This window comes from Orycteropus afer, unplaced genomic scaffold (assembly GCF_000298275.1).
Source record: "Orycteropus afer afer isolate SDZICR_OR568_19922 unplaced genomic scaffold, OryAfe1.0 scaffold00183, whole genome shotgun sequence".
Lineage (NCBI taxonomy): Eukaryota > Metazoa > Chordata > Mammalia > Tubulidentata > Orycteropodidae > Orycteropus > Orycteropus afer.
Window position 1 is genome coordinate 1092386 of NW_006921770.1, and position 23069 is coordinate 1115454.

Genomic DNA, 23069 nt, shown 5'->3' on the forward strand with positions numbered 1-23069 from the left:
TCCGTAGTGATACTGCCTCGGAAACCCAAGGAGGGGTCGCTATGAGTCGGGGCCGACTCGACGGCAAACAACAACAACAACAACATCTTCACAGAATCAGACAGCTACATCTTTCTCCCATGGAGTGGCTGGTGGGTTCTAACCACTGACCGTTCAATTGAGAACAAAGTGCTTTACTCACTGTGCCACCAAGGCTCCTCCCATAAAGATTATAGCCAAGAAATTCTGTGAAGTTGTTCAACTCTGTAACACGTGAGGTTACTATGAGTCAGAATCAACTCGAGAGCAATGTGTCTGGTTTCTCTGTTATCGGTAGAGTACAAAGGAAGACTGACATGGTGAACCTTGCAAGGAATTTGATCAGAAGGCTTGGTGCAGTGTAGTAAATTACACAGTGCGGCTTTTCTAGCTGTAAGTCTTTGTAAACTCCATGACAGATTTTGCCATGAGCAACTGAGTAGCTCCTGATTGTTAAAGTTATCCACCTGGTGTTTTTCTGTTGAGAGTGTCACAAAGCAATCTTCTGGGAAATTCTCTCTCTCTCTGGTGTATAGAGTTCTGATGTTGGGATTGGTTAGTTTGGCCACTCTGCCAGGCTCAGAAGGAGCCCGCCTAGACGCAGAAGGAATCTCTCACTGCGGCTGAGAGATGTGAGATAGACGCATTGCTGAGAGAGACACTGAGAGACATGCACTGCTGAGAGAGAGATACTGAGAGACACCTACTGCTGGGAGAGATACTGAGAGAGACTGTTGGCTGAGAGACAGTGGGCTGAGAGAGACTGAGCATGTTCCTGAACTTGAATTGTAGCCTGTTGCTTCCCTAATTAACCCTATAATCTGTGAGTTCTGAGTGGCCACTGCAGCAAATTCTTGAAACCAGCAGAGAGGTGGTGGGTGCTGCAGGAGGAACAGTTGGTGTCAGGGTTGATGAAAGGGCTGGAGGTTGGCACATGTCTGGCCTTGCAGGGATAGGCCTTGGTGATTCTGTCTTTCTCTTGTGGGGTTAGAGCAGGTCAGAAGATGCTGCCTCCTTGCCCCTTTAGCACTTGGATTTGAGTGAAAGTTCTGGTGTTTACTAATCTTTCCCCCAAAAAAGAGATAACAACATTCCTTTGAATATCAGGTTACTGTAAGGATCAAATGAGTTAATGGATCTTTGGAAAACAGAGGTTGTTACCATAAAAATGTATACAAATGTTTTAATCACTTTATAATTTCAAAATGGGTACATAATCCTTATTAAGCAGCCATGGCAAATATGTTTTTATTTCAAAAATGGGGAAGGCCTAGAAAATGTAACAACTTCTGCCAATGCAGTGACAGAGCTCAGAACAGGACCTAATTTTCCTAATTTACCCTGAGTTCAAGGATTTCACAGGGAAGTTGGTCCCTAACCATTCTGAGACCTCTATGTACAGAAGATATTCAGTCTCATGCTAGACTCTGTTCCTACCACCGGGAAGGTACTTACCACCAAATACAGCATGGTGTACATGGAGAAGGAGGCATGGCCAGAGAAGAAGGACTTCCTGCAAGAGCAAGAGAGGGCCATGAAATTGCCATATTCACATCCCCAATACATGTCTGCCTGTCTGTCTTCCTTCCCTAGACTGATTCTGGAAGTGGACACTGTGTCTTGTTCATTTTTAGATACCTGCTTAGTGCTTTGGACTGCTGGAACACAGCAATCACCTATCATTGCATGAATCAACAAAAGAATGAATGCATGCACTACAAATGCTTATTTATGCAATTACGTGACCACTTGACTATGAGTTCCTGAAGAATAGGGATCACGCCTTGTGTGCCTGTGTAAGTCAGAGCCTAGTGCTAGGCCTGGCACATGCTTAGTGCTCAATGAACTGCACAGTATCAAAGGGGTGCACACTCTGAGAATGGGAACATGGTGTCTCACCTGGCTTCCTGGATTTTGCTGTCATCTCCTCTGCATCTGTAGTTCTCAATGTAGCCCTGCGAGCAGTTGATCTGGCTGAAATCTGGGTCACAGACACTCAAGAAGTGAGGACGAAGGCGCCCTATGGATACTTTGGCAATGTCTGTGAAGGACTGGCTGATGGCACAGCCAAAGAGGAAGCAACCCACTTGTCTATAGAGTGCTGCCACGTAGGGATTCTGAACTGTTGACTGGGACTTCTCCTTTAGGTAATATATCCGGTAGAATTCCCCTGTGATGATCTGAAAGGAAACCAACAGGAGAATTAGGCAGTATCAAGACTCATCATCCAAACTGATGCTGTTAACATATTTAACAACACAGAAGAATGTTCAGTAAATAACACAGTTTATAACCTATAAAATCCCAATTTTCTACTTAAAAGATACACAAACACATAAGCACAGGCAGAAAGAACAAAGTGCTAATGTAGTCATTCTTTTATTTTCTTTTTAAGTCTTACAATGGTTGTGCAATAGCTTTGCAACAAGAAAAATACACGATGAAATATATTTATTTGTAAATACGATTTTTTTTTTAAAAGAGACAGGCAAATATTGATTTACCTATGGGGAAAAAAAAATTAGATGAAGAATTAAGGACACTGTTAAGAGAAGCCAGGGATGTCTGAGGATCTGAGCAAATTTCCAGATTCTGGGTTTTAGAGTAAAGAATTACCAGTAACAATCTGACTCTAATAAGTCCCTTAGCCTTTGTGCCAACACTGAGTCATGGAGGTGTCTCAGTATAAAATGGTGAATGCCCAAAGGTCAATTTTTGGTTTGAATTCAGCCTCCCCTACCTACCTGGTGTCCTTCAGCAATGACCTTTCTGAGCTTCACTTTATTCTCCTTTCCAAAGCTGTTGGCTTACACGTGGTAATATTGATGGAAAATTAACTAGGCTATAAAGAGTGATCCTTTTGTTTCACACTTTATATTTAGAAGTATAAAATCAAAGAACCAATCTCACTCCCATCAAGTGGGATCCAACTCATAGCGACCCCTCCTTGGGTTTCTGAGGTGCTATCAGTATGGAAGCAGACTGCCCAACCTTTCTTCTGAGAAGTGGCTGGTGGGTTTGAACCACCAGCCTTCTGGTTAGCAGTCAAATGCCTTAGGCACCACATCAACATAGCTCCCCATCTAGAAGTATAGTGGGATGAGAAGTACACTGGTCTAAGGAACTTTTAGTATAATGCCCTTCAGTGTTCTTGAATTCCCCCCAGTACTTGTTTCGTCTCCTAAGATCCTGGGGGCAGTGAGTGAGTCTTGAATGTCATATCTTTCCTCCATTGTACTGTATCTACCCCTCAATGCTTATGGGAGATTGATCACTTCTATAAAAAGCCACCAAGCGTAACATACTATGTAACACTTGTCTTGTCAGTTTGCTGTACTATAGTGGGCTGCATGTTGCTGTGTTGCTCAAAGTTATGCCACATGTATTTCATGTGGGTCACCCATGGTAGTGGAGCTTCCAGACTAAGACCATCTAGGAAGAAGGACCTGACAATCTACTTTAAAAAAAATTCATCAGTGAAACTCTTAAGGAAAGCAGTGGAACACTGATATAGTACCAAAAGATGAGCCCTTCAAGTTGGAAGGCACACAAAATACAACTGAGGAAGAGCTGCTCCTCAAAGTAGAGTCAATCTTAATGACATGGATGGAATGAAGCTTTCTGGACTTTTGACTGCTGATGTGGCACAACTTGAAATGAGAACAGCTGCAAATATCCATTAATAATCAGGGCATGGACTATATGGATATGAATCTAGGAAAGTTGGAAGTTGTCAAAAATGAAATGGAAGACATAAATGATAGTCTAGGTATTAGTGAAGTGACATGGACTGGTTACTGGCCATTTTGAATTGGACAACTGTATAGTCTACCATGTTGAGAATGACAATTTCAAAAGAAATGGTGTCATATTCATAATGAAAACGAATATTTCAAGATCTATCCTGAAGAATAACACTGTCAGTGACAGGATAATGTCCATACACCTACAAGGAAGACCAGTGAAAATGACTATTTTTCATATTCATACACCAATTACTAATGTCAAAGATGAAGCAACTGAAGAGTTTTACCAACTTCTGAAGTTTGAAATTGATCAAACACGGAAGGCAAAAGTTAGAAACAAAAAAGTAGGATCAGTAGTTGAAAAATAAAGCCTTGGTGATAGAATAATGCTGTGATCACATGGTAAGAATTTTACAGGGCTAACGACTTACTCATTTCAAACACCTTTTTTCAACAATATAAATGGTGAATATATGCACGGACCTCACCAGATGGAATACACAGGAATGAAATCAATTATGTCTGTGGACAGAGATGACAGAGAAACTCAATATGATCAGTCCAAACAAGGGCAGGGGTTGACTTTGGAACAAACCATCTTGCTCACATGTAAGTTGAAAGTGAAGGTGAAGAAAATTTAAGTAAGTTCACAAGAGCCAAAGTATGACCTTGAGTATATCCCACTTGAATTTAGAGACCATCTCAAGAACAGATTTCATATGTTGAACACCAATGACTGAAGGACAGGCAACTTGTGGGATAACATCAAGGACATTACACATGAAGAAAACAAAAGGTCATTTAAAACACAGGAAACAAAGAAAAGACCAAAATGTATGTCAGAAGAGACTCTGAAACTTGCTCTTGAACACAGAGTAGCTAAAGTGAATGGAAGATATAAGCAGTAAAATGGCTGAACAGAAGATATCAGAGGGCAGCTTGAGAAGAAAAAGTATAGTGTTATAATGAAATGTACAGACCTGGAATTAGAACACCAAAAGGGAAGAATATGCTCAGCATTTCTCAAACTGAAACAACTGAAGAAAAAATTCAAGCCTCAAGTTGCAGTATTAAAGGTCTCTTTGTACAAAATATTGAACAACATACCATACACATACCCACGGTCATTAAGTGCTTCTGCCTCATAGTGACCCCACAGGACAGAGTAGTACTGCCCCATAAGGTTTCCAAGGCTGTATATCTTTATGGAAGCAGACTGGGTCATCTTCCTCCTGCAGAGAGGCTGCTAACCAAACTTTGGTTAGCATCTGAATGCTTTAACCACTGTGCCACTAGAGCTCCTTTTGAAGGAAACAGGAAACATAAAAAGAGGATGGAAAGAATACACAGAGTCACTGTACCAAAAAGAACTGATTGACATTCAACATTTCAGAAGGTAGCATATGATCAAGTACTTATAGTATTTAAGGAAGAAGTCCAAGCTACACTGAAGGCATCGGTGAAAAACAAGTCTCCAGGAATTGACACACTGAGATGTTTTAACAAACAGATGCAACACTGGAAGTGCTCACTTGCCTATGCCAAGAAATTTGGAAGAAATTTGCCAGTTAACCAGAAGAGATTCATATTTGTGCCCATTCCAAAGAAAGGTGATCCAACAGGATGTAGAAATTATTGAACAATATCATTAATATCACACACAAGTAAAATTTTACTGAACATAATTGAAATATGGTAAAAGGAGAATATCAACAAGGACCTGGAAGAAATTCAAGCCAGATTCAGAAGAGGATATGGAATGAGGGATAGCTTTGTGATGTCAGACGGACCTTGGCTGAAAGCAGAGAATACTAGAAAGGTGTTTATCTATGTTTTACTGACTGTGCAAAAGCATTTGATTGTGTGGATCATAACAAATTATTGGTAACATTTTGAAGAACAAGAATTCCAGAACACTTAACTGTGCTCATGTGGAACCGGTACATAGACCATGAGGCAAATGTTTGCATAATATACACTGCATGGTTTAAAATCAGGAAATGTGTGCATCAGAATTGCATCCTTTCACCATACTTATTCAATCTGTATGCTGAGCAAATAATCTGAGGAACTTGATTATATGTAGAAGAGTGGGGCATCATGATTGAAAGAAGACTCATTAACGATCTGTGATATACAGATGACACAACCTTGCTTGCTGAAAGGGAAGACTCGAAGCACTACTCATGAAGGTCAAAGACTACACAGCCTTTAGTATGGATTATACCTCAATATAAAGAAGACAAAAATCTTTACAACTGCACCAATAAGCAACAACACAATAAATGGAGAAAAGCCGAGTTCATTTTACTTGGATCTACAATCAACTCCCATGGAAGCACAAATCAAGAAATCAAATGGTGTATTGCACTGGGCAAATCTGCTGCAAAAGTGCTCTGTAAAGCGTTAAAAGCAAAGAAGTCACATTGAGGACTAAGGTACGCCTGACCCAAGCCATGGTATTTTCATTTGTCTCACATGCTTGTGAAAGGTGGACAATGAATAAAGAAGACAAAGAAGAATTGATGCCGTTCAATTATTGTGTTGGCCAAAAATATTAAATATATTATGAACTCTCAAAAAAGGAATTAATCTGTCTTTGAGGAAGTCAGTCAGAATGCTCCTTAGAAGTGAGGCCAGTGAGATATCATTTCGTGTACCCAGAACATGTTATCAGGAGAGACCAGTCCCTGAAGAAAGATAGCATGCTTGGTAAAATAGAGGGCTCATGAAAAAGACAAAGTCCTTCAATGAGATGGCCTGACACAGTGGCTGCAATAATGGGCTTGAACATAGCCTCACTTGTGTGGACGGTACAGGACTAGGCAGGGTTTCATTCTGTTATACATAGAGAGGGTTGTTAACAAATCAGAAATGACTCAACAGCACCTAACACCCCCCCCCAGGCCTTGCTTTTATATATATTCCTTCATAAACCATAAAATAGAAATGATTGAGGATCAGAGAGGCAACTACCTTGCCCGACACTTCCTGCTTTGGGGGCTCACAGCTGGCTGATTCTCTCTGTAAAGTAAAAGCCTATGACGTCTAATGGCAGAAAACCAATTCTATCTTGGTGATGTACATTCCAAAGCAAGATACAGACCACAAAGCCTGCTGCCCTTGTCTTAACTCCATAGTGCAGCCCTGGCCACTTCCTGGTTTCAACCACAGCCCAGGAACAGCAATGTTTCACCCTTCGCTTACCACAAAAGTCCCTTTCACATTTCCTCCAGGGTGGGATGATGAGCCACACTTGCCCTTTCAGGGAGCAGAGAGCATGTTCGCAACCACAAGGGAAGCAATAGACAGACATACCGGACACTCCTTTCCAAAGGCTCTTTTACAGTGGGAGAAGGCATCAAGATATAGGTCTAGCCAAGGTCCTCAAGCCTCCAAAGTCTAAGGGTAGGACAGTGTAAGGATAGGGAGGATAATGCCAGCTGAACTCTGAGACAATCAGGTACAGTGGTGACAATAGTTACTACTCGTACTAATATTTTTATAGTGATTCTGTGTTCATAAACAAGGAGCCCTTGTGGTGCAACAGTTAAGCACTCAGCTGCCAACCAAAATGTTGGCGGTTCGAATCCATCCAGTGGCTCCATGGGAGAAATGAGGCAATCTGCTCTTATAAAGATTACAGCCCAGAAAACCCTATGGGACACTTCTACTGTCACTTGGGGTCACTTTGAGTCAGAATAGACAGCACGTAATAACAAATGTGTTTATAAGTGCTCTTTATTTGTAAGTGTTACAATCCCCCCGCCCCCAGATCATAGAGTGTGATTCTATCTTGGAAGGGAATGGCCCAAGTCCAGCCTAGTCCAGCATTCTGGCTTAGCCCTTCCCTAGGAGAGCAGTAGTAATACCTGACACAGAATAGGTGCTTGGAGAATACCAGTTGAATGAATGAATAAATTTGAGCTAGATATTTAAGGAACGGAGCAAGACAGTCTTCTGAGCTGCCTTATTGTAAAATTGGAAATATCCCCTAAATATTACTAAGAGCTCTTTGATAACACATTGCAAAGATTAAAAGTGGAGAACCACAGCAAGTCAGAAATGAAAGGGGCCATTATATTTAGAAGCAACTGAGGTCCAAATTAATATGAATCTAAAGATTAGACCCAGGTGTTCTGACTCCCCACCAAGCATTCTTTCCTACCATTCATGATCTAATTCTCCTTTTGAACCTGTTTATACTTTCACCCTATGTAACCTTGAAGGCTAACGAGTTCCAGATGCTTATTACCATAATCTCTTATTCTTCTTTATTTATACACCGTGCTTGCATGACTTTATGTGCAGGGGGAAGAACACTAAACTAGGAGACAAACAGCCAGGGTTCAAGGCCCTACTTTGGCAGTACTCACTGAATGAATTTGGGATGTATCGGTTTCTCCATTTGCAAAATGAGGGAGTTAGACTCAGTGATTCCATAATTGCAATGACATTTATTCTCAACTCTTCTGTGCTATCTCCACCACCACTCTCCTCCCAAGGAGGCAAAGGCCATAAGCAGAAGCTGAAGAAAATTACTTCCCCTGAGTTACGCCAAAGTTCCACTCACAATCCCCGTCTTGGATCACTCCTGAATTCCCGGAACTATACCACTGGCACAGATCAAGAAACTGTTGCTGTGAAGGTTTGGCTTCATTGTCAATCAACGTGGATTTCCTGCTTGATGCTGAGAAAGAGCACTTGGATATCTAGCACGAACTTGGCATATCTTACACAAACTTATGTTTAACTGCTGGTGAGTCACCGCTCTGATTCAGTTTCCTTCTTTTAGAGAGAAGCTGGATTACAAGTCAAGGACCCTTTTCAGCTCTAATATCCTACCACTCTAAAATGTCAATTTCAAGTGCTACAGTTTTGCAAACTGTAAATTGGTCATGAAAATGCTTCCTCCACTCATGAGAAATGCGATAAAGGGGAGAATATTTTATGGCACCTCCAATCCTAACAACAGTGACAATAATAGCAGCAATCTCTTCTATTTCTTTTTGCACTTCACAGTCTCCTTTAATCTGTAACTCTGTGAAGTAGATAAACCCACTACAGATGGGAATACTAAAGCTTGGGAAGATAAAGTCACTTATCTGAAGGCTCTGAGGCCAGTTAAGTGACAAAGTTAAAAGTGTTATTGTTGTTAGATGCATGGACTTGGCTCCAACTCATGGCAACCTTACACATAACACAACGAAACATTGCTTGGTCCTATACCATCTTTAGGAGCTCTGGTAGCATAGTGGCTAAAGCACTTGACTGCTAACCAGAAGGCTGGCGGTTCAAACCCACCAGCCACTCCTCGGAAGGAAGGTTGGGCAATCCTACTTCCGTAGTGATACTGCCTCGGAAACCCAAGGAGGGGTCGCTATGAGTCGGGGCCGACTCGACGGCACATAACAACAACAACAACAACAACAACAATACCATCTTTAAGATCCTTGGTATGTTTGAGCCCACGGTTACAGCTACTGTGTCAATCCATCTCATGGAGGGTTTCCCTTGTTTTTATTGACCCTCTACTTCACCAATATAATGTCCTTTTCTAGCGACTGGTCTTTCCTGATGATGTGTTCAAAGTCTCGCTATCCTTGCTTCTAAGGAGCATTCTAGTTGCACTTCTTCCAAGACTGAATTAAGAGTAGAACCCAGATATTTTGACTCTCAAATTCAGAACTTAGTATTTCTGTTATTGTTAAGAACAATTTCCACTGTAGAATAGCAGTTGCATATTTTCCAGGGCAGGGCCAGGCTAAAGCCATTTAGCAGACACATGACTCCAGGCCCACATGGCTTCTGGGGCAGCCCTGACAGATCTTGGAGTAATGAGCAACAAATTATGTATTTTCTCTATCCCCTCGTACAGAAGGGTCGAGGAGTCCACAACACAGCCATAAATCATCATTATGAACCAGCTGTACTGGGCTTCTTGTAATCCTAACCCTTAAAAGGCCATTTAATGAAATTGGGGCTGTGAAAAGCAGCCCAAATGCCTCACCTCTGCAGAAGAGGCGAAGGCTTAAATTGTTCTCTGATATGTTATACACCTAACTCCAGAGTCCCAGATTTACTGCTTTCGGATTTTATTCATTACTCACAATGTTTTTATTCCTGAGTAATAAAATAAGCTCTTCCCTCTCTCTTTCCCTCCCCCTACAAGGGCTCGGGCCCCACCTAGGACTCCCACCCCTGGAGCCCTCATTTCTGCTGCAGTCAGCAATGGTGTGATATGTAAATTTCACTGCTGAGAAAAATGCCTTCAATGTTGATCCCTTTCTGAAATGGCAAGCAACAGATTCTGAGGGTGGTGGCTGGCTGCCAGACAGCAGAGATTTCTCCCCATACCTGCCTTTTAAAACACTTGGCACCAAATCTGGAAACTAATAAAGTGGGAAAGCATTGCAATTAAGCAACAAGGGGACAGAACTAGATCAGTCCTTGCCTACGGATCTCTGCAGTTGGAACAGGAGACAGCTCCTCTTCCTGTCTTTTCTGATATTATGGTGGAAAGAGTTCATCCGCCTACCTTGTCACAAATATTTAACTGTCCTGGAGAAGAAATCTGGAGAAATATCAGGACAGTCTTTGGAAAGGATATAGCATGGAATGGTGAAAGCAGCACCCACTTTGGAGCCAGGAAAACCTGGGTCTGAATCCCAACTTTTACCTTATAGGTCACTTCACCTTCTTTGGGTTTAAGTGTCCTTGACAATAAAATAAGATCAATAATATTTACCTGGCAAGATTGGCAGGGGATTAAATAAGGTAGTATGCCAAATGCCTAGCATACAGCAGAAGAGTCCTCCAGAAGTTAAGCATTTTTCCCTCCTTCCTTTGGAGTACACACACACACGTAGATCAGGCTCCTTGGAAGAGTCCTTCAAAAATTAAGTTTCTTGGAGAACATTCCCAACTGAACAGTTGAGAAGCATCATCTCACCAGGGTAGAACCAGAAAATTTACATCTGGATGAGAGGTTTTGACCATTTTATCTGGAATATCTTTTTCAGAGGGACAAAGCCAGGGGAAGTCTAAACCCAAGGCAGAAAGCATAATCTGACAATCCTGTTTGTGTTATTTGTAACATTCTACTCTATTAATATTTCAGCACATAGTGTCCCCACAATCCTTCTTTTACAGACTGAGAACTCATCTTCTGCCCCTGCTGAGTCTGACAGATAAACTTCCCTATATTTCGGTCTGTTTTAGTAATAATATTTGCACAGAACTTTACAGCTTACAAAGCACCTTCACATCCACTGTTGTTTGCTTCCCACAATAGCCTATGAATCAGTCAATTATTACCAACGCTTCATAGGTGAGCATGGTGAAGTTTAGTCAATCACCCCAGATGAAAAGCAAGGCCGTGAAGGGGCTGTTACTGAAGCGTGGACCTCTTTGTTCTAGTTCATGTACTCCTCCTAATGGCATCATGTTGGCTTTCTCTAAGAAGTTCTAGCCCCCAGCTCCTTTAGAAGGTCTAGCAGGCACTTGTAAATCTAAGTCCCTGCCAGCCAAGAACACCAAATTATGCATTCACATCTCAGTTATGTGGACTGATGCATTTATGCATCAGGTTAGATTAGATTCATTCAACACACATCTGATGGAGAATAATGAAGGGGAAAAAAATCATCCTTCTCAGTTTACTTCTCAGTCCCAAAGGTAATGAAAAATGTGTATTTGGGTTCTGCTTCTAAGGATGGAAACAGAAGTATAACTGTGTTATCCCTGACACTGGGTGCTCTATCTACTGCATTAAAATGTGGTATCTTTAACTGTTTAGAAGTAATTGATGAAAAATTATGTAATCTATTCTCCCCTTCTTCAGCTGCCTTCAGCCTCTATTTCAATCTTGCTAAGTCTCGCAATGGGATATCAAACCAATGTCATTACCATGTCAAAAAAATCAAGTCAAAGATCACATTCATTCTCACTCCTACCCCAAATCTCACTTTTCTTTCCTCTATTTCTGCTCAAGGGGTCACCATATATCTAACTGCAAAGTTGTGAAATCCTAGCCTCCTCCTACTCATTCATCCCAATGTCATTAGTTTATCCTTCTTTGCCAAGGTTTCTCACAGCCATTCCTTTTCCTCTATTCACTGTGTGTGCCACTGGGTTTCAGGCATCATCCTTACCTTGGTTAGAAAATTGGCCAAACTACCTTAAAATACTCTGATAAGTCTCTAGCCAACTAACTGAAGTAAAAATTCCTCAGTATTTAAAGCCTTTCTAATCTTACCTCAATCTTCTTTTCTTTAACTGTCTACTCCTTTATAGTTACTCTATTATGTTTCTTGAGAACATTCTGAGTCTGTACCACTACTGATGCAACCACCTCTGCTTGGAATATCAGGAACTCTGAGGAAAATCCCACCCATCCTTCAAAGTATAGCTCAAGTGCCAACTAATGTAATGGGTTAGATTTTTGGCTCTTTCAGTTATGAGTCTTGGATGACTGAGCTTTTAAAACTTCAGTTTCCTTCTCTGTAAAAATGAGGATGACGACAGTGCCAAGAACTCAAGGGTTGTGATAATTAAATGGGATGATGATCATAATGATAATGATGAAACCTTCACTGATAACAGTCTTAAGTCATCTTTCTCTGAACTCCTATACCACTCTATTATATCTCAGACATGTTTTCTACTTGAAGCTCTCACCTTCTTAGGGCTCAACCCCTATACTACTCTGACTTTCTTTTTATTCTTTGACCAATTCTTTAGTTTCTTTGACGATGTAACAGTGTAGTTAGTGTCTTGGTTCTCTAGTGCTGCTATAACAAAAATACCACAAGTGGATGGCTTTAGCAAACATGATTTTATTCTTTTATAGTTTAGGAGGCTAGAAGTCTGAATTCAGAGTGCTGGCTCTAGGGGCTAGGTGAAGGCCTCTCAACCTTGGGCTTCAGCTCTGCCTCTTGTTCCAGGTCCACACAAGCTGGAGGCATCTCCTACTCACACAGCTGCTGGCTGCTGAGACTGATGAACCAAAGACCAGCAGGTAAAATGGCACAATCCCAAGATCAACAGACAACATGGCAGGACACTGGTTCAAGTCCAGTGGCACCAGAGATGAAGACTTGGCCAAATGCAGGATCCAAAATGAGCCCAAAAGGTAGAGACTGTCCTCAAAGTTTCTCCATATATACTGGAAGCAGGCCACACCCCAAAGCAGCTCTCTTTCAACTGATCGACTCATCACAGCAGATTCCACCATGGAGATGATTACAGTTTCACCACGGAAATAACTATATCCAGCTGCCAAACTACTCAAAACCACAGCCCAGCCAAGTTGACAAACAACCCATAACTATCACAGTTAGTCTCATACTTGTCTTTTTACCATATACCCTCCAAAGGCAAGACCTGGGTCTTATACATCAGCTTGTAGGCAAAGGTACTTACCCCAATGTCTACTTACTATAAAAAGAAGTACTCCTCAAGCATTCACCTAAAGCAGGTATCACTTTCTATGTAAATCACTTCATATAAAACACTGCTGCACACTATCTATCTTAGAAGGTCATCTGTCCTGTGGTCTAAATGTCTTCCTCCACATATTTAGCTCTCCAAGCCCAGGAACTAAAAGGTTTTATAACTAAATCAAGAGCACTCTGCATAGCACCCAGCATGGAGTGGACCTTCAACACCTGCTCGTTACAGTGTCCGGATTTTGAAACATGGGTTTTAATTCCTACTCCACCATTAACTAAGTAGAATGACCAAAGACTGGTCATTTCACCCATGTAAACCTCAGTTTCCTCCCTCATGTATAAAATGGAGTAAATAACTACCTTACATAGCTATAGAACAAGTTTTAAGCTAATACATATCAGTATCTGGCACATTAGATAGCTTGGACATGTTACTTAATTTTCTAACCCTCCTCAAGACAAGTCTTACAGCCTCCTAAGCTTTATCTCCACCTTCTTATTCAATCATATTCTTTTCTCTTTTTTTTTTGAATGATCATTAACTCCTAAGAACTATATGCAACTATGGAAGAACTGCTATAGCTCTCCATTATTTTAGGGCATGAAAGTGAAGGGGAAAAGGGAGCAGAGTAAATCAGGGAACGCCACAATCTCAATGTTTGTTAAGTCACGTGTAGTTGCCCCCTCCCACTGACTCTGCAGGAATAAGACGGTCTCAGAAGAACTTTGCAGCCATCTGATCAGGGGACAACAAAGTTGAAGGATTAATGTGGCCTTTCTCTGTTGGTGGTCTTGGTAATTGCACAGATGTAGTGGGTTGTAAACTAGGGGATCGGGTCTCCCACTAACGCACCACTGGGCCAGCACAATTTCATTTCTTTGGAGTTGCAAACTTGACTAGCCTTTAATGAGGAGGCAATCTTGGGGAACCTTGTTTTCTTGGCAGTGCTCTCTCAGATAAAGAGAGATGGGAGGGTGGGGAGGAACTAATGAAGTCCAGATGTGGGCAAAGTGAAGCTTGATCCTGAATAAACAAGTCTTCGAGGTACTAAGCTCTTCTTCTTGTCTCTCCAGCAAGAAATCTGCATGTGGTACAGAGCCTGTTCCCATGTGCATTGGAGAGCAGATGTAAGATTTTAGGGAAGCAAATAGGCCACACTTCCCTGCTCCACAGATCCTCTGGCCAACTTTTGGCTCAATGCTTTTGATTTTCTGCACAAAATGTATGGCCTCTGCTGTGATTCTACAAACATGTATTGGGTACCAGCAAGTGTACCTTGTACTAGCAATACACAATCACATCAGACCTGTCCCTACCATGATGCAGTCCCTGGGGTAGCCAGGAAATACAGGAGTAAACAGATAGCAATTCTGCACAGTAAGTTAAGGACAGACGTGGGTCCCAGGTCCCTTGGGGCCTTTGGAGGGTGGAGGAGGACAAAGATACGAAATTCTTCCCAGAGAAGATGTCTGCCGGTTTTCACTGATCACACATCTTATGTCACTTGTTTTTACCCCTGAAAATAGCTGTGAAGCTGGTGAACTATTGCCACCACTTTACAAAAAGAGAAAGCAAAGTCCCAGGGGTGGGTGAGGGGATGGTCAGTGGTTTGCCCAAAGTTGAAAGACAAGTAGCAGAATGAGTAAGTGCAGAAGCTGGGACATGAACATAAGTTCAAAAGATGCCGAAGTGTGAGCTTTTTCTCAAGCTAGGAATATTATTACAGAAGTAGAATTCAAGCTGGGTCTGGAAGGAAAAGCAGAACTTATATGACTAGAGGGAGAAGGGGATTCACCCATGACTCATCCACAAGTCAATTCCTAGATACTGAGAACCTGTATAAATCCCTTTTAGATTTGGACCAAGGCAAGCACTGAGTTTATGTTTATTTAAAAAGAATACTGAGGATGTTTCCCATATTAAAATCTTTGCCCATAATACTCTTTATAGTGCAGTGCAAAGCAAAAATGAGAAGAGGGTAGATAGGAGATGATATTTTACTGTTTGCCCCTAATCTCACTGCTGCTAGAGTCATTAAGGCTTTCCAAGGCAGGGATGGGAACCAGTGCTTTGTGGATTTGGAAGGAATTCCTATTATGCTATAATTCCAGAATCTGAGATACATCTGAAAAAGAAGTCAAAATTACTAGGTTTTTCCATATCTCCTGCCACAGAAAGGTGTCTGCTTTCTCTATAAATTCTAAGATTTGCATCTCTAAGCAGCACTGGTCTCCTCCACAGGCATTCCATGTCTTTGCTATGGGGCCTATTCACATCCATGTAGGCATCCAAATTGGTCAAGGCTGTTCTTGCTGTTTTAAATGAACCTGGCATCCAGCAAAAGAAGGTCTGGGCAGCAAATAGTAGGATGATGAGATTTGCAGTTCTGGGCCCTCTCCCCCCTGTACCCTCCACGACCATTACTCACACCCTCTGATCAGATGCAGGTTCTGGAATGGAGGTGCTGAGTTTGTAAGGCCAGTCAAAATGGCTTTACATGAGATATATGGGAGTTCTGTTAGGGTTTATGTTGTGTGGCTTTTCCAGAATTGAGCAGTACACCACATATAACAAGAATGTATTCACTCTGCCTCAGTCTTTGCCTTTACTTTTTTCCCATGAGTGTTTTCAGTACTTAATGGCAGGTAAACAGGCTAGTAGACCTCACTAGGTGCCCACATCTTTCACCTGCCTCCAGTTGAATGGGAACAGCAACTGGATCAGGAAGTAAAAGTCCTCGTGTAAGAGGTACTGGAGTGAGAGTCAAGAGAACTGGGTTCTAATTAGCTACTATAAGGAGATTTGAGTCCAAAGACTGGGATTCCTTTTCCGACTCTACTGATGCCAATTATAAAGGTCTTAGTTAAGTATAAGGTGGCACTGATGGTTAATGCACTTGGCTGCTAACCAAAAGGTTCGTAGTTTGAGTTCACTCAAGGCCTGGCAAACTATTGAAAAACCAGCCATTGAAAATCCTATGGAGCACAGTTCTCTTTTGATACACATGGAGTCACCATGATTGGAATCAAATCGAGTGCAACATTTTTTTAAGTCACTTCACCAATGTCTACCTCTGTTTACTCATTTAAAATAAAAATAACTAACATTTATTGAGTATACCCTATATGCCAAGAATTCATTTAATTTTCAAAACCTTCACAAGTAAGAATATTTATCTCCATTTAAAAAATGAGTCTAATGAGGCTCAGAGAGATTAGTTAACTTGCCACATGGTCCACAGCTAGTGAGCAGTGGAGCTTGATCCAAACCAGAGCTTACACCTTCACCTCGATGCTAAACTGCAGCTGCAAGAATGCCCCGCTCTCAGGGCTTCTGGGAAGGTGAAATGCGACCCACAGCCCTGTGCTTCCATGGCACACAGTAGCACTCAACAAAGGATAATAATCATTGCGAGATTTTCTTGCCTGGTCTTTCTCTGAACTATAGAAAAGCATTATCCAAGCTTATTTGCTGACATTGTACGGGATAGGGAAGCAAAGCTGTTTCTCCTTCCAGCTCAAGCTGTAACCAAGGCCACACGGCATGACTATTTCAAGGAAACCTTAGGAGGTCAGGGAGCATTTTAATTAAAACATCAACATGTCATAAGGAGAGGGGCAAGCCAAAACTAAACTCTTAAAGGCACATTTTTTTAAGAAATGCTGGAATCTCATGAGGAGGAAGGAACGGGCCTTGGCAAGTAGCAGGGGACAAGGTGCTGACCAGGAGATTTCCTTGGGAAAGGAAGAACGTAAGAGAAGCACAGCTCTCAAAGAAGCTACTTTAGCACTTTCCTTTGCCCATTCTGGGGTCAGGATCCAGAACCACTCCTTCTAAAAGACTGCCTTCCATCTCGCCACTGCTACAAAGTGTTCCTATTCAATACTGCATTTGAGTCTTCCAGCAATCCCATGAGTGAATGCAAACTTCATTTTTATCGATGAAGAAAATGAGGCTTAGAGAAAGCCAGTGATTTGCCTTAATTCATATGACTAGACAGTGGAAAGGCCCCTGAACAGTGTCTCCTGTCACCGCACCATGCCTGGGAGTGCTAGAAAAACCAGAAACAATCCCATGTAACTAGCGTGACGGGCACACAATATTCCTGTCCCTGTGTTGTCTTTACCTATCCACCTACCTGTGTTGTAAGGGCTTCCTAAAAACATTCAATTAACTATTCCTTCAAGTCAAGTGTCAAAAGCACCAGTTCAATCCTTAACACAACAAGATACTTGTGCAATTATTTGCCTTCCATTATGAACGTCTTTTCCAAGAAAAACCATTCTTCCCAGAGAACTCAGCCCCACCACTGTCAGTTTGGAGCAAAAAGTAAAATTTGGTCTTTTATTTTTCAACTTTTGAACACAAAGAACCTTAGTCCACCTTTAAGAAACCAGTACAGCTGCCAAAATGGACTGTTTTTCTTTGAAAGGTTGGAAAGAATTCTACTAGTCTCCCTTCCCCCTCCCCAATTTCAAACTGTTGATTGTGTGGTTAGTTTACGACGTTATTAAAACACAAAGAGGGGTCTCAAAGTTTACAACCAACCCCCAGAGTGGAGAAGTCAAAAGAAAACTTCATGAAGTGTGGTTCATGTAACATCAGCAGCTCACATTTGATCTGGAGTAGGCAAGATAAGCTAACTGCCGATCTCCTTGTACAGATCATTAGCCAAGCTCAACCTGGAACTAAGTCTGCAAGATGGAAAGGGGGCTTTGTCATAAATCAGGTATGGTGTTCTGGAGCCCAATCTCACAAGTTACAAGCTACAGATTTTGAGCATGTCATTTCACTCTTTTGAGTTTCTGGTTTTCCATCTGTGTAATGGGGATAACAGCACACACCTCACATTTAGTGTCAATTTTAACCTTCTTCTTTCTGACTTGCTAACACATGTTGTTGTTGTGTTGTTATGTGCCGTTGAGTCGGGCCCGACTCATAGCGACCCTTCCTTGGGTTTCTGAAGTGGTATCACTGCAGAAGTAGATTGCCCAACCTTCCTTCTGAGGAGTGGCTGGTGAGTTTGAACCGCCAGCCTTCTGGTTAGCGCAGTCAGGTGTCTTAGGTTCGCTCCTTCGGACACATACCAAAGATAAAGCCCAGGTTATATGTAATAGAAAATGACTCAAGGATCTTTGAGAGAGAATTTATGATCCTGGTAGGGTGACACATATCCCATCACTATGTGGGTACAGTTCAAGAGCAAAGAACAAACAGAAAACATTGGATGCGAGAAATGGACAGCTAAGAAAAATATATGACTCATAAATTACAAGACTAGATTTCCATGTGCTTCCACCAGGCTCAAATAGACATATCTACAACAGAGTGGTATCTTCCTCAGTAGGGTCCAGATAGGCCATACCCCACTTCACTTCCCATGGGGCTACCACTGCTCAAAACAGTTGTGGACAGTCGGAACTCTGGTAGCATAGTACCTAAGGCATTTGACTGCTAACCAGAAGGCTGACAGTTCAAACCCACCAGCCACTCCTCAGAAGGAAGGTTGGATAATCTACGTCCATAGTGATACTGCCTCGGAAACCCAAGGAGGGGTTGGATCGACTCGACGGAAGTGGGTTTGGTTTGGTTTTTTTCAAAGTCAGTGGTACATTTTTCCAATACATTCAATATCATGGATTGAATTGTGTCACCCCCAAAATATGTGTCTGTTGGGCCAGCATTCTCAGTGGTTTGGTAGTTATATAATGATGTAATCATCCCCAGTGATGTGATCAGCCAATCTGTTTTAAGGGATTAGGGTGGGATGCAACACCTTTAATCAGGCCACAGCCCATATTTGATATAAAGGGTGTTTCCCAGGGGTGTGGCTTGCATCAGCTTTTATTTCACAAGAGATAAAAGGAGAGAGAAGCAAGCAGAGAGGGAGGGACTTGACTACCACAGGCATAGTGCCTAAGGCATTTGACTGCTGACCAGAAGGCTGGTGGTCCAAACCCACCAGCCTGTCCTCGGATGGAAGATTGGGCAAGCTGCTTCTGTAGTGATATTGCCTCAGAAACCCAAGGAGGGGTCCCTATGAGTCAGAATCGACTTGACGGCAGTGAGTGAGTTTAAGAAAGAAGAGCTGAGAGCAGAGTGTGTCCTTTAGACCCAGAGTGCCTGTACTGAGAACCTCTTAGACCCAGGGGGAAGGTTAATACCAAAACACATAGAGATCTGAAAGGGATGCCAGGCCCACAGATGTTGGAGATAAGGACTTTCCTCTAGAGCCAACAGAGAGAGAAAGTGTTACTCTAGAGCTGGTGCCTTGAATTTGGACTTCTAGCCTCCTAAACTGTGAAGGAAAATGTTTCTGTTTGTTAAAGCCATCCACTGGTAGTATTTCAGTTACAGGAGCACTAGAGAACTAAGATGTTCAATGAGAATTTCACTCTTTTAGGGAAGACCTGGATGTAAGCCTGAACTTTACATCTGAATATGAGTAGCCTGCAAAGTATTTCAGTAGCCACGACCTCTTTTATTCCTCACCACAACACTGTGAAGAAAGATGGTCACCCTTATTTTTAAAGATACACAGTTATAAGTGGCAATGCCAGGCCTAAAACCTAGGTCTCTGAATTTTAAGTCCTAATTTCTCTTTTTTTTTTTAATTGTGATTTGGGTGAAAGTTTACAAAGCAAATCACTTTCCATACAGCAGTTCACAAACACTTTGTCTCATGACATTGCCTACAATTTACCCCAATGTAACAGTTCCCTCCCACTTCCTCCTGATAGTTACCTCTTCCCTGTATCCATCCCTCCATGCACTCCTTCCTCCCGAGCTGTCTCCCTGTGCATAAATATTCCTTCTTTCTCCCATAATTGTTCTCTCCAAGGAGTGTATCTACCTCAGGTACATGTTCAACTCATATGCCTGTCTTTTATTTGGCTGGAAGCCATAGGTGTGGTGTGGTGGTTATGTTTGTGTGTCAACTTGGCTGGGTCTGGTTAAGTGGCTGGGCAGCTGGTGCTAGTTATTCCCCATGATGAGACTGGCAGTCAACTCCATGGTGGGATCTACCACAAGCAGCTGAATAGCTGCTTTGGGTATGTGGTCTGCTTCTCATATATAAGAAGCAGCTTTGGGAACGGTCTCTAGCTTATGGCATGCTTGGACCCTGCATGTAGCTAGGTCGTCAGCAGCCTGTCATGCTCTGCCAACCTTGGAACTTACAATGGACTTAAATTAATGGCCTGCTGTGTGATTTGGTAGCATCAGGACTGTGCCTTTTTACTTGTCAACCTTGGGTTTGTCAGCCTCAGCAGCCAGCAGCTGTCTGAGTGAAGAAATGCCTCTAGCTCTAGTGGGCCAGAAGCAGAAGGCAGAGCTAGACCCCAGCCTCTAGAGCCTGGCACTTTGAACTTGGACTTAAATTCTTCAAACTTTGAAAGAATAAACTCCTGTTTCTTAAGGCCATCCCATTTGTGGCATATTTCTGTCAGAGTGTCACTAGGTAACCAGAACATATGGGTTCAACTCCAGACCTGAAGGGCAGCTAGGGTCCATAGTCTCAGTGGTTCCTCCAGGCTCAATCAGACCAACAAACCTGGTCCTCCTTTTTTTTTTTCCAAATGATTTTTGAGTTTTGTTCCACATTGTTCTCCCTCTCTATCCAGGATCTCCTATATAGATACCCCTCCGAGTGGTTGACAGTGGTAGCCAGGCACCATCTAGTTCTTCTGGTCTCTTAGTCACAAAGGCTGACGACTGCATGGTGTACCAGTCTCTAGGACTAATTGTTTCCATGAATCTTTGGTTTTCTCATCTTTCTTTGCTCTGGACAAGGAGAGACCCATCGTTGCATCTAGATGGCTGCTTGCAAGCTTTTAAGATCCCAGTCGCTACTCACCAAAGTAGGAGGTAGAACAATGTTTTGTGTAGTATGTTATACCAGTTGAACTTGATGTCCCCTGTGACAATGGTCCTGAGCCCACGGGCTCAACTACTTGCTCCCTCTGGGTAGCTGGCTGTGACCAAGAAGTGCTAAGTTGTAATTTCTTTTCACTTGGACCTCATAGCCACTGTGCTAGGGATCTAAATAATATACAAGAGAACATCTAGATTATCACTGTTATAGCAGCACAGTGATAGTGTGGAGAGAACACTGAAAATGCTGGGACACTGGCAAGGCATTGCCCTCTCTGGGGATCAGAGCTTAGACTCTGGGAAAAAAGAGAACAGGCTTCAAATTCCAACTCTACCACTTATTAACCAAGTGACTATGGACAAATTATTTTTAATCTTTGAATGTCAGTTTCTTAATTTGTAGAAGAAAGACAGTATCAGCATCTATACTCTATGGGGATGTTGTGAGGATAGTGCATGAAAAATATTTTAGAACGGTGCTTGGGATATATTTATTTCATAATAAATGTGAGCCTTAGTAATAGCATTAACTGCAAAAAATTAATCATATTAATCAAATGGAATTCTTGATACTTGGTCTGTAGAAGTCAGTGCTGGCACAGATATTCTAAAACATTACGATACAAGGGGAAGTCAAATAGGATAGAGTATGGCACCGTGTGGATGCTTACCGCGAGGATGGCAATGACGATCCCCACAGCACAGAGTACAGCATCATTTATCGTCTCTCCAGTTTTCGGCGGGTACTTGATGCTCTCATCATTGCAGTAAAACCCTCGATGGTAAGGTTTGATGGTGCTTGACTCGATGATGAGGAAGGGCAGGCCCGCTGGTCAAGACAGAGCAATTGCATGTAAGAGAAGAAAATGATGAAGAAAAAGGTTAGCACAAGGAGGCCAAAGATCACCCCACATTCACAACATTAACAGCAATATGAATTCTTCTTGTTCATAGCAATCCACAACCTATGGAGTGCTTTTACTACACTCATCCTCTTTTCTCCTTTCCTCACCCATAAAAGGAGAGTTGAGCCCTGATGGCACAATGGTTAAGCACTTGACTGCTAATCAAAAGGTTGGCCATTTGAACCCACCAATAGCTTCATGGAAGAGAAGACCTGGCAATCCACTCCTATAAAGATTTCAGCCCAGGAAACCCTTTGGGGCAGTTCCACTCTGTCCTATAGGGTCACTGAGTTGGAATCAACTCCATGGCACACAACAAGGAAAGGAAAATATACTCTTTTATGGTGGCGGAGCCATGGGTTTAGTGAAGTGCAATGTCTTACTCAAGAGCACACAGGCACTTCTGCACTGTTCTATAACACCCTCCTAAAGTGCAGTTCATAATAATTACTATAGGCCCAAATTTATTCATTCCTCCAATTCATTTTGTAGGGGGCAGACCCCTTGTCTTGATAATGTCCCCTTTGAGAAGCTAACCCTAAGGTTCTACTGTCTGGAGTTGTGAAAGCCTTGGAGTCAGACAGATGATTGCGAATCCCCGATCCACCACCTCATAGTGTTGTAACCTCTGTTTCCTCCCCCATCTCCCTGTGTCTCAGTTTCCCCAAATGGTAAGTAAGTCACAGTGATGACTAGCAGAGATTAAAACATGTAAAGCCTCTAGCCCAGTGCCAGGCACACAGTAGCTGCTCAATGAATGTTATATTACCTATCCTTTCCATTCACTGTCCAAAGACTAAGCAAGATTAAACATCAGAGTTTGGCCCTGCAGCCTAGAGAACTGGAGTAGAGCCCAAGGGCACCCAGGAGCACCAGGCAGCTCTTGCAGCTGCTGCTAGTTATCAGTGGCCAGCTCAGATGCTGTTCCCTCAAAGGTCATGGCAAACACATTCCATCACATGCCAGCAAACCCTGAAGCAAAAAGCAAGGCCCACAATCTCTCTCGCCTTAACTACTGCAATAGCCTCCTAATCAAGGTCTCCTAGCTCCACTGCCTCTTACACATATCCATCAG

The 23069-nt window shown here is 42.3% G+C and overlaps 1 protein-coding gene across 1 annotated transcript in view; it reads right to left on the reverse strand.

Annotated features, from left to right (window-relative positions):
* The window catches only part of PLPP3 (phospholipid phosphatase 3), a 120658-nt gene that overhangs the window by 42135 nt on the left and 55454 nt on the right, over positions 1-23069 (reverse strand). Inside the window, exons 2-4 of the mRNA XM_007947400.2 lie at positions 21761-21918; positions 1918-2198; positions 1474-1531 (exon numbers count right to left, since the gene is read on the reverse strand). Of these exons, the coding sequence (XP_007945591.1) occupies positions 1474-1531; positions 1918-2198; positions 21761-21918 (497 nt within the window). The remainder of the gene's footprint in view (positions 1-1473; positions 1532-1917; positions 2199-21760; positions 21919-23069) is intronic.